This window comes from Malaya genurostris, chromosome 2 (assembly GCF_030247185.1).
Source record: "Malaya genurostris strain Urasoe2022 chromosome 2, Malgen_1.1, whole genome shotgun sequence".
NCBI lineage: Eukaryota > Metazoa > Arthropoda > Insecta > Diptera > Culicidae > Malaya > Malaya genurostris.
The window spans coordinates 3,693,012-3,706,132 of NC_080571.1; the positions used below are offsets into that span (position 1 = coordinate 3,693,012).

The 13,121-nt window shown below is 35.3% G+C and overlaps 1 protein-coding gene across 2 annotated transcripts in view; it reads right to left on the bottom strand.

The window, feature by feature from the left end:
• LOC131432558 (WAS/WASL-interacting protein family member 2) overlaps positions 1–13,121 on the bottom strand; it is a 46,989-nt gene that overhangs the window by 16,030 nt on the left and 17,838 nt on the right. For both annotated transcript variants that reach the window (XM_058598897.1, XM_058598895.1), the window contains exon 2: positions 40–381. In XM_058598897.1, the coding sequence (XP_058454880.1) occupies positions 40–370 (331 nt within the window). In that variant the 5' untranslated portion in view covers positions 371–381. The remainder of the gene's footprint in view (positions 1–39; positions 382–13,121) is intronic.

Here is a 13,121-nt window from a genome sequence, read left to right on the forward strand (position 1 = left end):
ATCGATTATTCCATCATCGAATGCGACAATGTGACTCACCTCTACTGCCGACCGGTTTGAGTTTCGGCATCGATGAAAGACCTTCGAAGATACCGCCCAATTTAGGGCCTCCTCCTGCCGCACCGTTGGTATCAGTGGCGGGTGGTGCAGGTCCACGATGATTATTCACCACCGGAGCCGCTTTACCCTGGATCATCGGTGCACTTTTGTCCACTGTGACCGTTTTCTTCAGTTTGGTACCCTTCTGGATGGACTGCAGCAGCGCGTTTCGTCCATCAGCTGACGGCATCCCGCCACCTACTTTCATCACTGGCGGGGGAGGTGGCCCCGGAGGCGGCGGTGGCCCTGGAGGTGGTGGCGGTGGGGGCATTTTTCAGGAAACTGTAAAAAATGAATCCTAATTAAGATAATTCAAAATAAATTTATATGCTTAAAGCCACACAATGAAAACAATTTAATTGATGATTGAAGGTTGTTCGTAAGTTTCAATCTGCCCTAATAAAAAGCGGTGCATCCTTTTACGGGACATCGATATAAAAACTGCATTTGCATTTTGCAACAATGACTGTTTTCCTAGAATTGTAAATTGCCTCTTAAAACAACAAAACGGTCAATTTGCAAAATTAATGTATGTTTTATTTAAATTAGGACATGAATGTTTTGAGTCAATGTTTACTTTTATCTAAAATAATTATATATATTCGAATTTTAGCAGACACAGTATTACCAAGAAATTCAGCTCTCACATTTTACGAACAAATCATAAACGACATACTTTTTTTTAATTGCTGTTTCACTAACATGACAGGCTAAGGCCAGTGATAGTCCATCTTGCCCGTACATTGTTAGATTATATTTTTATTCTGTATTTTAATTTTAGATTGTGTTTTTTTTTTTCACTTTTATTCATATAGGTTATATTGCAATTGTATTTTTAATTTCGATTATTTTTTGAGTTCACATCGAAACTCGTACATACGAGCAGGTGAGAAAAATGGCAAGCCTGTGCGCGCGAAAATAGCGGCTCGGCACACCCATAAATTTATCATGACATGTTAAATGAATTACCGTGCGATGGCGTTTTTGAACTAAGGATTGATTTTGCTCTAAGCAGACATGGTCTAATCGACGTCAAAATTATGGTTAGCAGCAGTCTTTCCGGAATCGATATGGTGGTGCCTGTGCAGGAGACTCAAGCGCATATCCAACCTCAAATTTACTGTGAGTCCTTGTTCAAGTTCTTCCCGGGCACCGTACACGAACGAACATAATACTTGGTACGAGCATAAATCAAATAAACATAGATTTCCCAGTGTAATAGTAATGTAGTTGAGCAACCCGTGACACCAAAAGCACCGTCTGGTGGAGAATGGGTGCGTAAATGCTCCTAAAATGCATGCAAAAAGTTGTCTGCGCATTTAATGCTTATGACAGACATGTGATATCGGAATCACTGTACACTGTGAAATCACATGTCTGTCACCCTAAATCACGGTGGTATCACCCGAGCATCATGATACAACGGTGATTTCCGTACTACGGTCATTTATCGTTGTACTGTGCAAAATCACATCACTGTTTACTGCTACCAGCGCCATTGACGAGCGATGGTGAACTCACGAAACAATATTTCCTTCTTCTGAGTATCAAATAATGAACAACCTTTGTTTTATTTTGAAAAAATCTCGGTAAAATGCTAACCAGCAGCATAAAACTACACTTTATCAACGTTGTAGCTTATTTCGAAATAGCAGCCAAACAAAGAAATGTTTATAAATTTGGTGAAGTTTTTAAATACAAATATATTACAATATATTCCTATTTGTACATAAAATCAGCACTATTAAGTTATTGTTTTCTATTCAATAACAAGTAAATTTATTGTTGAAATGGATTTAGAACACATAATGATTCATATTTTGAATGCACATGTGGTAATAATAAACGATAAATATCCAATACATCAATAAACCAATTGTGTAGTCACAACTTTAAACTCCTCAAAATCCTAATAAAACCATAATGAGATTATATTCCAGCCTAGTAGACCATTTTTCATAAGCGTTATGAAGTAAAACGAAGCATCAAACCTATGTCAAATCTATTTCGGAATGATTTCAAATTCAAGAAGGTTTTAAAATCAGCTTTATGATAAACATAATCATTTTTATAAAAATTTCGTAATGCATAAACTGTGCCATACATGGTTACATACTAAGAATATCTTAGATTTATATACTATTTTGAGGCTCAATGTTAAAAGTTTATGTGCTCTTATTTTTATTGTGAATATGAGGGTAAAAAAGGAATTATTACTGAACAACTTGAAATTTTTCGGATTTTGCAAAGTCAGGCATGATTTACAAACAAAATTTGGTGATTCATAACTTTTTGGGAAGAAATCAGCTTAGTTGCATACAAAATAGTGCTAGTGTTCCGAAAATTAGTTCTAAAAGTCTTTCATACTTCCTCCATTTTCTATTTCTTTTATGTTTGTGAATGTTTCGGTAGAACATCAAAATTATGGACATCAAGTTTTCCCTAATGCTAGTTACATTTAAATAATGAAGGTAAAAATCCTGTATCCCAGAAAAAACGTGTCATAAATGTACCTTAAAATTTGATATGAGTGAAACTGTCATTCGAAGAACACTCACACACAAAATTAGTTTAATAATTCAAAGAGGCATTGATTAAATCTGTTGGTTTCTATATTATCGATCATCTGAGCTGGGAAATCAAGCTAAGTTTGAGTTGTTTCGTTTCACTGTACAGGGTCCGGCACTCGAAGTGTAACCAACTTCAGACCTTCGAGCCTGGCGTCATGGTAAATGCGACATTATTATCGGGAAAGTATTCTGGAGGTTGCTTTGAAGCCGTGGGCAGACAAACATTTCGGTGGCAGACCATGGACGTTTCAGCAGGACTCGGCACCGTCTCACAAAGCTCGAGTGAACCAAGAATGGCTGAAATGGCTCTCGAATTCACCAGATGCGAATCCAATGGATTATTCTCTTTGGGCCATTTTGGAGAGCAAAGTCCGAACTAAAAAATACACCAGTCTCGAGGCGCTGAAAAAAGTTATTGTCCGCGAGTGGGCCAAAATACACCTGCAAGTCACATTCGGGCAGCTTGCGATTCGTTTTTTGACCGTCTCAAGGCCATAGTCAAGGCAAAAGGTGGTCATATCGAGCAAAAGTGAATTGATTCTGAATTTTGTATTATTTTTACACATTTTGTACTTTGAATTAAGTAAAAGTAATTTTCCAAACTGAATTTATGGCCTTTTTAATTGGTTACACTTCGAGGGCCGGACCCTGTATATTCTTTCTGTGCGCAAAACATGTCTGTCACCTCATCGTTGTACGCGTACAGCGTTGTACAGAAATCATTGTACGGAAATCACATGTCTGTCAGTGGTATAACACAACCACAGTAGCTAATGGAAAAAAGTACACCCGTTTTTCACTAGAGGTGCTGTTAGTGTCACCGTACAGTGAGAAATCTATGTTTATTTGATTTATGGTACGAGTTTCCGTGTAGATACATCGTGTGCGTACGCCAGGCACATGCTGAACCGAATTTTTAAAACTTTTGGATATCTGGTCTAAAAGTGTCAATAGTTTCTAAGAAAAAAAAGGCGGGTGGGTAATGTCAGAGACATAACTGGATGTCGTGAATACGAAAACAACTGACATGTTCCTTAACACTTCCGAATATCAATTGTATGAATTATGCACGCATTCCCCTTTTTCACATTTTTCGCAAAAACAAAGAAAGCTTCACTTGATCTCGATTACTGTGAATTTCACACAGCAAAAAGTGCACAAATCTAAGCAAACTATTCTTGATTTGCAGTAAACTGAGGATATTTCCCTACGATTTGCAAACAACAAATCCTAATAGTTCTTTAGAAAACTTTTAGAGCCATTAGAACGGCTGATATTGTGTAATGCTCTCCACCGTTGTTTTTTTCCCAATGCTAATGACTGGCAGCTGTGACGTAATCGCTCTTGTCGAAAGCGTGCAGACGACACAAAACACATCTGCTCGCAGTGGCGATACAATCCAAACTGATTCAAGTTTTGTTGAGAGGCTTGTTTCTACCTGATTTCGTTTGTAGCTTTTTCACTAATGGGCGGTCCTAACGGCTATAAAAATAGCCGCATACAGAATTTTAATGTCGATTATTTCATTTCGGATTTGCATATTTTATTGAAAGAAACTATCAATATGCTGTAGGGATTCGTTTCCAGCATTCAGAAGAGTCAAATTGCGTAATTATCTACGACATTAAACTCTGGAACATTTTTCGCAAAAAAAGGCTTCACTTGATCTCGATTACTGTGAATTTCACACAGCGAAAAGTGAACAAATCTAAGCAAACTGTTCTTGATTTGCAGTAAACTGAGGATATTTCCCTACGATTTGCGAACAACAAATCCTAATAGTTCTTTAGAAAACTTTTAGAGCCATTAGAACGGCTGATATTGTGCAATGCTCTCCACCGTTGTTTTTTTCCCACTGCTAATGACTGGCAGCTGTGACGTAATCGCTCTTGTCGAAAGCGTGCAGACGACACAAAACACATCTGCTCGCAGTGGCGATTGAATCCAAACTGATTGAATTTTTGTTAAGAGATTTCCTTTTATGTGATTTCGTTTGTAGCTTTTTCACTAATGGGCGGTCCTAACGGCTATAAAAATAGCCGCATACAGAATTTTATTGTCGATTATTTCATTTCGGATTTGCATAAATTATTGAAAGAAATTATCAATATGCTGTAGGGATTCGGTTCTAGCATTCACAAGGACCAAATTGAGGAACTCAATTTGCTCCGTCGCTGCTGGTTGATGATTCCACTCCCACGACGTCTGCTTCCATCGAACGCACGAAAAGAAATGATCGATTTTCGACCACGGTTCCCCTTTTATACGCATTCAGTTGAAGATATGTGCCTGACTACCTCAAAATCGTCGTCCTTGCGCGAAAAACCCAAGCGAAAGTAAGGTGTTTTTCGCGTTGTTTTCAAATTTTAAGAAAACTTAATTTTTGAGTTGTTTGTGGTTATCGCACACTGTTCAAAATATTATCCTGAATTCCTGATCATATTTTTGATGAAATGGTGAAATAATTATGTTGCTACCATTAATACAAGTCGAGATATTCACGATTAAGTTCTGCCCATTCTTCCATATGGCTAATTTTGAAAAGGCGCCCCATAGTAAAGTAAGTCGTATTCACGACAAAAACACACAACATATTAAACAATTAGCAAAATGAAACTTTTCGTTTTAAAGTTATAATTTTTGGAAAATTTTCAGTCATGCATTTATCAACCATGCCCATTTTGAAAAACTCACAACTTTTGAACGACTTAGTCGATTTTTTAAATTTTCTGATATGCACTTTAAAAATGATATTTAACAAAAAAAAATTGAAAGCGCTAACGGGTCAGTTTTTAGCGATTTTCACGGTTTGTGGATAGAGGGCGCTACATGTTTCCATTTTTTTGAAAATTTAGACTTTTGAACGTAACAGTTTTTGAGTAATAATATTTTGAAAATTTCAAGTAGAAATTTGGTGCAAGACTTGAAATCTAAAAAAAAATTGAAACTCAAAAACGAAAAATTTCTATATGTTATGTGAAAACGACCAAATCATTAGAAAAATCTTTTTTAATCCACCTAATACTGTAATGATGCCTTTCTCATGAATAATATTGTGGTATTCTATTCAATTTTTTTCTCTTCGATTTTTGAAAGAAACCAAAGGATTGCTTGTGCATTAACTAGTGTAACATACAGAATGAAACAGTGATTTGCTCGCATAGGTTATCCTTAAGAAAACGAAGTGGGTTCACTATTATATGCACCTTCGGCACCGGAACCCGAGAACCGGTATAATCGAAGTCGGTTCGTACGGCCACCAACTAACATGACTTACAAACTCTACTAGTTTTAATTAAAATTTGGAAGATTTTATACAATTTTGCCATCGCACTCTAAATGACGATTTAAATGTTTGTTGTATCCGAAAATTGGTAGGACCATAAGACATTGGACCCTAAGATTGGGAATAACGGCCAGTTTAAGTGACGGTGTACAATATTCAACACACTTTACCCTATAACTTCAGAAATTCCGTATGGGAACGTAAGACCTTTTATTTGAATCTAAGTTTGTGTAAATCGGTCAAACCATCGCTGAGAAAAGTGAGTGAGATCCATTTTAGTATATATGACCACTATTTCCGGTAATTCCGGAACCGGGTCCCGGGAACCAGGATAGCCGGAATCGGATTGTTTAGTTGCCTACTGATAATGGTAATCGATTTGTGTAGTTTTGAGACCAGAATGAGTTTAGGATTTTTTTTTACGTTTTTTGTTTCTCCGGTTCAAGTGACGGTGTACAATATTGAACACACTTTACCCTATAACTCCGGAACCGGTAGTCGGATCCGGATAAAATTCAGGAATTTCGTATGGGACCATGAGACCTTTCATTTGAATCTAAGTTTGGCCGAATCGGTTCAGCCATCTCCGAGAAAATCTAGTGAGATTATTTGACACACACAGACATTGCTCAGCTCGACACTTGACACTTGGCCCTCCGGGCCTTTTTACTAGTCGGTTTTTCAAGTGATTGCATAACCTTTCTATATGAGAAAGGCAAAACATCACTAGAAGATTCTGTCAAGTTTCTTTTTTTGAAAATTGAATAAAATCAAAAACTTTCTTCGGTATAAGCTACCATCACCTTTTCAATTTGTAAACAGTTATGTCAAGTTAATAAAGATTTAAATGTGGCTACCTTGCACGCTATACCAAATTGAACAAAGAACGCTGTGTGCTAGGCGGGTGCGTTTTCTTTTTCTTTCGTACCAGCACGTACCGATTTTGCATAATTTTGTATGACAGTTTGAAAGTTTTGATACTCATTGCCCTATAATTTCGGAACCGGAAGTCGGATCTGAATGAAATTGCGCAGTATCTTTTAAGACAATGAGAGCTTTAATTTGAATCATGATTTGTGAAAATCGGTTTAACCGTTGCTAAAAAATCGAAGTGAGTTCCGTTTTTGGAGCTTTTCGTCACTATTATCGGTGCGTTCGGAAGCGGAAACCGGGCACTACTAGTCCCAAAGTATATATCCACCAAATAACAATGTCTGTCAACTAGATGAATTTATCAGAAAGTTTAATAAAAATTTGTACCTTGTTTCGCACATCGCTTGTGAAGAAATACACATGAAATTGAAAATTTTTACTTATCGCACTGTAATACCAGAACCGGAAGTCGGATCTAGATAAACTTTTCGGGGACATTTTAAAGAATTTCAAGACCTTTCATTTTCATCTTAGTTTGTGAAAATCGGTTGAGAAATTTCCGAGAAAATTGAATGCGCATTTTCTCATAGATTTGCACATATTGCCATGTAATTCCGTAACCGGAAGTCGCATCCCGATGAGATTCAATAGCGATCTATGGGAGCATGAGACCTTTCGTTTGAATTTAAATTTGTGAAAATCGGTCGCACCTTCTCTGAGAAAAAAAAATATACACCCAAACCTCCATTTACGAAACATATATATCCCAAGTAACAATTTTTGTTGCGCTAGCTTATTTGTAACTAGTTTGCAACCAGAAATTTGAGTGATTGTTACTAACATCTAACCAATTGCGTGACTCAAAAAGCGCAGTTTCTACTAGTTGCTAAGTCAGCTAAAAATAAGTTGTCATTACGTTGTAATGCCATACTGAAATAACTTGTCTTTCCATAACTTGTTTTCAAGTAAACTAGTTGAAATTTAGTCTCCATCGACAAAATAAACATTGAATGAATCCAGAATACTTTTCTATCATCAATAAAAAGGTAAAAGAGTACTTTAAATCACAAACTTCGTGCAAGGTACAAATTTCACAACGATTTTAAATCTGTCGAGCAAAATTCAATTTTACTTAACTGTTTTTTTATGCGCGTTCAATCAAAATATGTTTATGAAGATTTGAAAAACAAACAACGAAATAACCATTTGTTCAGAATGCTCAAAATTAATCCAAATAGAGTATGTTATGTTTTATGTTTCATATATCATGAGAATTATCATAATCGATGTTCAATTTCTGTATTGTTTTCTTCGTGTTTATGATAGGGCATAGAACTTAAATGACTATTTTCGGCAAAAAGTAGTTTTGAAAAAAGTAATATCTTGGTTTTATTTATGTTTCATACACTTCTTGAGACTCCTTATTGTGTTCGACATATTCAAGCCAATAAAAGTTTTTTTGGTTGCATTTTCGTTATCATAACGTTGGGAAAACCTACCGCACGGAACCACCCGCGATCCCATTTCAACCAGAATATTAGTTGATTTTCTGAATTCGATTGGTTAAAATTTGGTACAACTAATCGATTGTTGTTTTAACTAAACTGTCATTTTTGTTTTTTGATTAGCAGAAACGATGGTTGAAACAACTAATTTGACTGTTTGAAAAAAAATGCTGTCAATTAGTGAGGACACATACCTTTCAATTTCAACAAATATCTTAGTTGAAATAACTGGTGTTGTTATTGAAACAAAATTCTGTTAGTTGAAAAATACATCGGTTTTATTTGTTTTAGACATTGCAAATAGTTGAATCAATTCGAACAATGTTATTGATTTGCGAAAATTTTAGTCAATTTATATGAGCTTGGGTGCATCAACCGCTGGGAATTGGAATTTTGCGACGGCAATTCAAACGCGCCATTCAATCGCAGCGCGTTCTGTGTGTTTGAAACCCTTCGCTCCTGTTACTTTCATAAATTAAATTCATGTCGAAAAGCGTTTTATTGCTAATGCATGAACATCATCATCGGTATCAAACAGCTGCAAGTAAAACAGTCAGGTGGAAGTAAATCAATGATCAAATTTTAAGTATAAAATTTTTGCGCATACCTGAAAGATTACGAAATGATTATTCATTAACATTTTCTAATTTGTTACCAAATCTTTTTCATCTTAAACAAGGTTAACTTTATCACAACACCGCTGTTAGATAAACACTTGTTATCATAAATTTCTCAAATCGAATAAACACAATTTACCAAACGCTTTAACCATCGATGTTGTTTTCATTGACATTTTGAAGCGACGCGAACAGATTTCAACTAAAAAAGTTGTTGATTTTGCATTGCGATTATTGTTTTGCTTTCAACTGTCTCCGGCATTTGACAGCATTCAAAACAACATATTTTTCAACTACTTGAATATATGCAAATCAAAAACCATATTGGTTGAATCAAAAAGAAATTAGTTAAATCAACTATCGCAAAAATCAAAAACTGCGATATCGCAATTTTATGATCGAAGGGTTCTCCGTGCGATAACTATCTGAATCAATGAAGAAATTATATGTTATAATTTTATAATATCTATGTTATTGCTATATCAATTCATAGTAACGATTCACATATACGTTAACGTATTTATAATGGTTTCGCAACGGAAAATAAACCTTATTTCAACTGGTAGCTAAAAGCATAGCTATGATTAGACATGTTGGATTAAAGTAACGATAACTTACAAATGATAGTTAGTTCAATCTTTACGTTATAAATAAACAGCGCTGTCACCTAATTTTAACCATTATAACATAAAAAACATGTTCGTGCTCTTGTTGCAACACAGTTGGGTTAAATGGCATCAAAACTAGTTACGGGTTGCTACTATTGAAGCCAAATAAACTTATTTTCAACTAGTAGCTAGAAGCATAGTTGTGATTAAAGATATGTTTGGATTAAGTAACGGTAGCTTATAAATTATATTTAATTCAATATGACACAAAGATGTTATGATTGGAAACCTAAATAACTATTTCGTAACTAGTTATGTTATGAACAAACATCGCTGTCACCTTGTTTTAACCAGTATAACATAAAAAACATATTTGTGCTCTTGTTGCAACATTGTTTGTACTTCGTCGTATCAGAACTAGTTGCGGATTGCTACTTGGAATGTATGTATGTATGTATGCTTACACACTCACCCGTCTGCATATATGTGTATATATTTCTACATGTAAATGATAGCTTTTACTTCACCAATATTTGTATGTTTTAAGAAATACAAATATTTGCACACATGCGAACATATATTAATACATATATACATACATAAGATACGTAAATGGGTGTTTGGGTGTATAGCGCCATCTATCAACAAACCGCTAATAACTTATACAATTGACATTTTCAAACCCAAAAATGCATTGTTTTAATTTTATATTTTTCTGGAAAGTATAAGCATTTTCACAAAATATATCAAAAAATATGCTCCCTCTATCTAAAAACACTAAGAAGCCTCTAAGGTCGAGGCTCGAACATACGACACCTGACTTGTAAGATCAACGTCCTGTGCATAGAAATGCCTACCCGGGAACGTTACTGGTTCTTTTCATATCAATTTTGTTAGATTGTTGTTTTCGCTGAAGAAGCGGAAGAAGTCATCTTCGGATCATTATCCGTGCTCTTGGTAAAGCAAACATGAAACATACCCTCTCCTACTGTTCAGAGTACAACATTTGTGAGGGTGACACCGTATTTGCCATTATAAGCAGTACCATCAATCATACACTCAATTCATCTGTTGTGCGAACCCTAAGTATCACTGAAGATAACCACACCAACCAAAACAAAACCACGTAAAACACGACCCAACTGTGATGGAAAGACGAGCTTCGATAATCGTAGCACTGACAGTCACTGTTCGTAGTATGGGCTGATGATCTAACTAAGTATCTCATTAGCAAGTAGTAACAAGTGGTTCGCAAGTGCGCAGGGTGTATCAGATTACAATGAAATAAAAACGCATTTTAGCACTCCAAGGAGACACTTTTCCGTGGATCTAATTTAAGCAAGTTCTATAGCTCGATGCGATTGGATGAAACGATGCGCTAGTCAAAACTGTGTTGCAAAAATGGTGTCGAACGCACGATGTTAAAAATAAGAGTATAATAATAATCCTTCTTTGTGGTTTGTGGTTGTTTGCCACGATTTGAAAGATAATAGACTTGACTAAAGTTGATACTGCGGGTGTTCAGTATCAGATAGTTTTTTTTTGTAATTTCTGAGTCATTTCGATTCCATTAAGATTGAAAGGTCACTGAGTTAAATTATCATTTTCACAATATATGGATATTCTAATGTATTCGCACTATTGGCATTTCCGCAATGACAGCTACATGGTGTTTTTCACATAATGTCAAATATATAAGAAAATCAAGTTATTTTTATAAGATTTCCATATAGCGAATATAATTTCATACATTGGGACAGTTTATGAAGTGGTTATTGCATTCGACCCGAATTTATTTCTAGTTCCATATACCAGTAATATAAAGAGCAATTGGAATAAACAAGTGATGCGAATACGCTGCATATTACATATCGTGGGCTTATTACATTCAGATAAACTAGGAATAGCAAATGTGAGACAGTAATGAAACATACTTTATAGCTATTCAATAGTCCGTGAAGACATATCCTTGTTGGAAGTTGAATAAGCTGATGTGCTAGCGCTTATACATATACGCGAAAATTTCAGGAGAACTGACTGGAGCAGTTGATAAATATCGAGGACACACAACCACAAGTAATATGATTTGCGACCATTATCATGTAAAATCTAACTCCTTAATAAATCAAAGTTGATTTTTTCTCAATAAAATTTACTAACTTCTTCAACTAAAAAAAACTGCGTCTCTTGTTCTTCCATGAACAAGACTTCATGTACGCTTCCAATAATGATTAAAACTTATTGGACATCGGTTAGTTTTTGAATGCACCTTTATTAAAGGTTATAAATTTTCAAATGTATTTCATGGAATATTGTACTATGTACGTACTATGTATATTTTAAGGATTTTTTTTACCACTCGATTTTCTCAGAGATGGCTAAACCAACTCAACAAACTCAAGGCTCGTTTGAAAGCTACTATTGGACCATTGATCAAGTTCGAAGTTCAAATGACTCTCGCTTCTGGTTCCGGAAATATAATGGTATAACCGAAAAATCGCACGATTTTTTTTGCAATCTGCATATTTATTACATTGGTAAAATCATACATTTAATATTAAACGAAACATGTATACTCATCGTGTATTTTCCATAAAGTAAATAATAAATATGGAAAAATCTGATGCGTCAGAACATAGAACTGCGCAAATATATTCGAATGCTCGCCAGCAAAATAAGCCTTTTACTATGCCTGCTATGCTTTCTAAATGTTTTATTAAAAAAAAAAACAAATGTATCATTTGATTGCAAATCTCCTTCACATTCGAAAGAATAACTGCTGGAAATCAGTTAATCTGTTTTCAATGTATTCGAACGGTTGATTTGCAACACTGAACTGACTGATCTAAACTACTGCATTCGTCTGTAAACGAGAATGGGATTCGTATGAATGATGATCGAGTACACGCATCGTTTGAAACTGAACTAGCAGACATTCTAGCGTTTCGCATAATGTTAACCAAGGGAATTTGAGTGATTTCTTCATGGCTTAGCATTTATTTTAGGAAGTTTACTGATATTTCAATATTTAGTGGCAAACGGCTCGGTAGATGTAATCTCATATGTTATGTAACTTGTTTAAAAACTACTATTAGTGTATTTTATGAGCTCACAATACTAACGGACGACTATTTTATGACGGTATTTTCACCACTAAATGGACAAGGAGGGGTTTTAGCTTTTCTCATCACTGTGAAAATCGACTTTTCAGGTTCGGAGGGAAGAATGTAATATACCATTCGATTCAGCTCGACGAACTGAGCAAATATCTGTTGTGTGTTTTTGTGACGAATATTGTCGCTCAATTTTCTCGGAGGATTTTCACAAACTTTGATTCAAATGAAAGGTCTTATGATCCCATTCAAATTTCTTGAATTCAATTTGGATTCGACCTCTGGTCCCGGAATTACAGGGTGCTATGCACCACAAAAACGAAAATAATTTGAGCTATTTTTTACGAAAATGATTCAACCGATTTTAACCATCTTAGATTCAACTGTGAGGCCTCAGATACCATAAGAATATCCCGATTTTTGTTCAGATCCAACTTCTGGTTCGGGAGA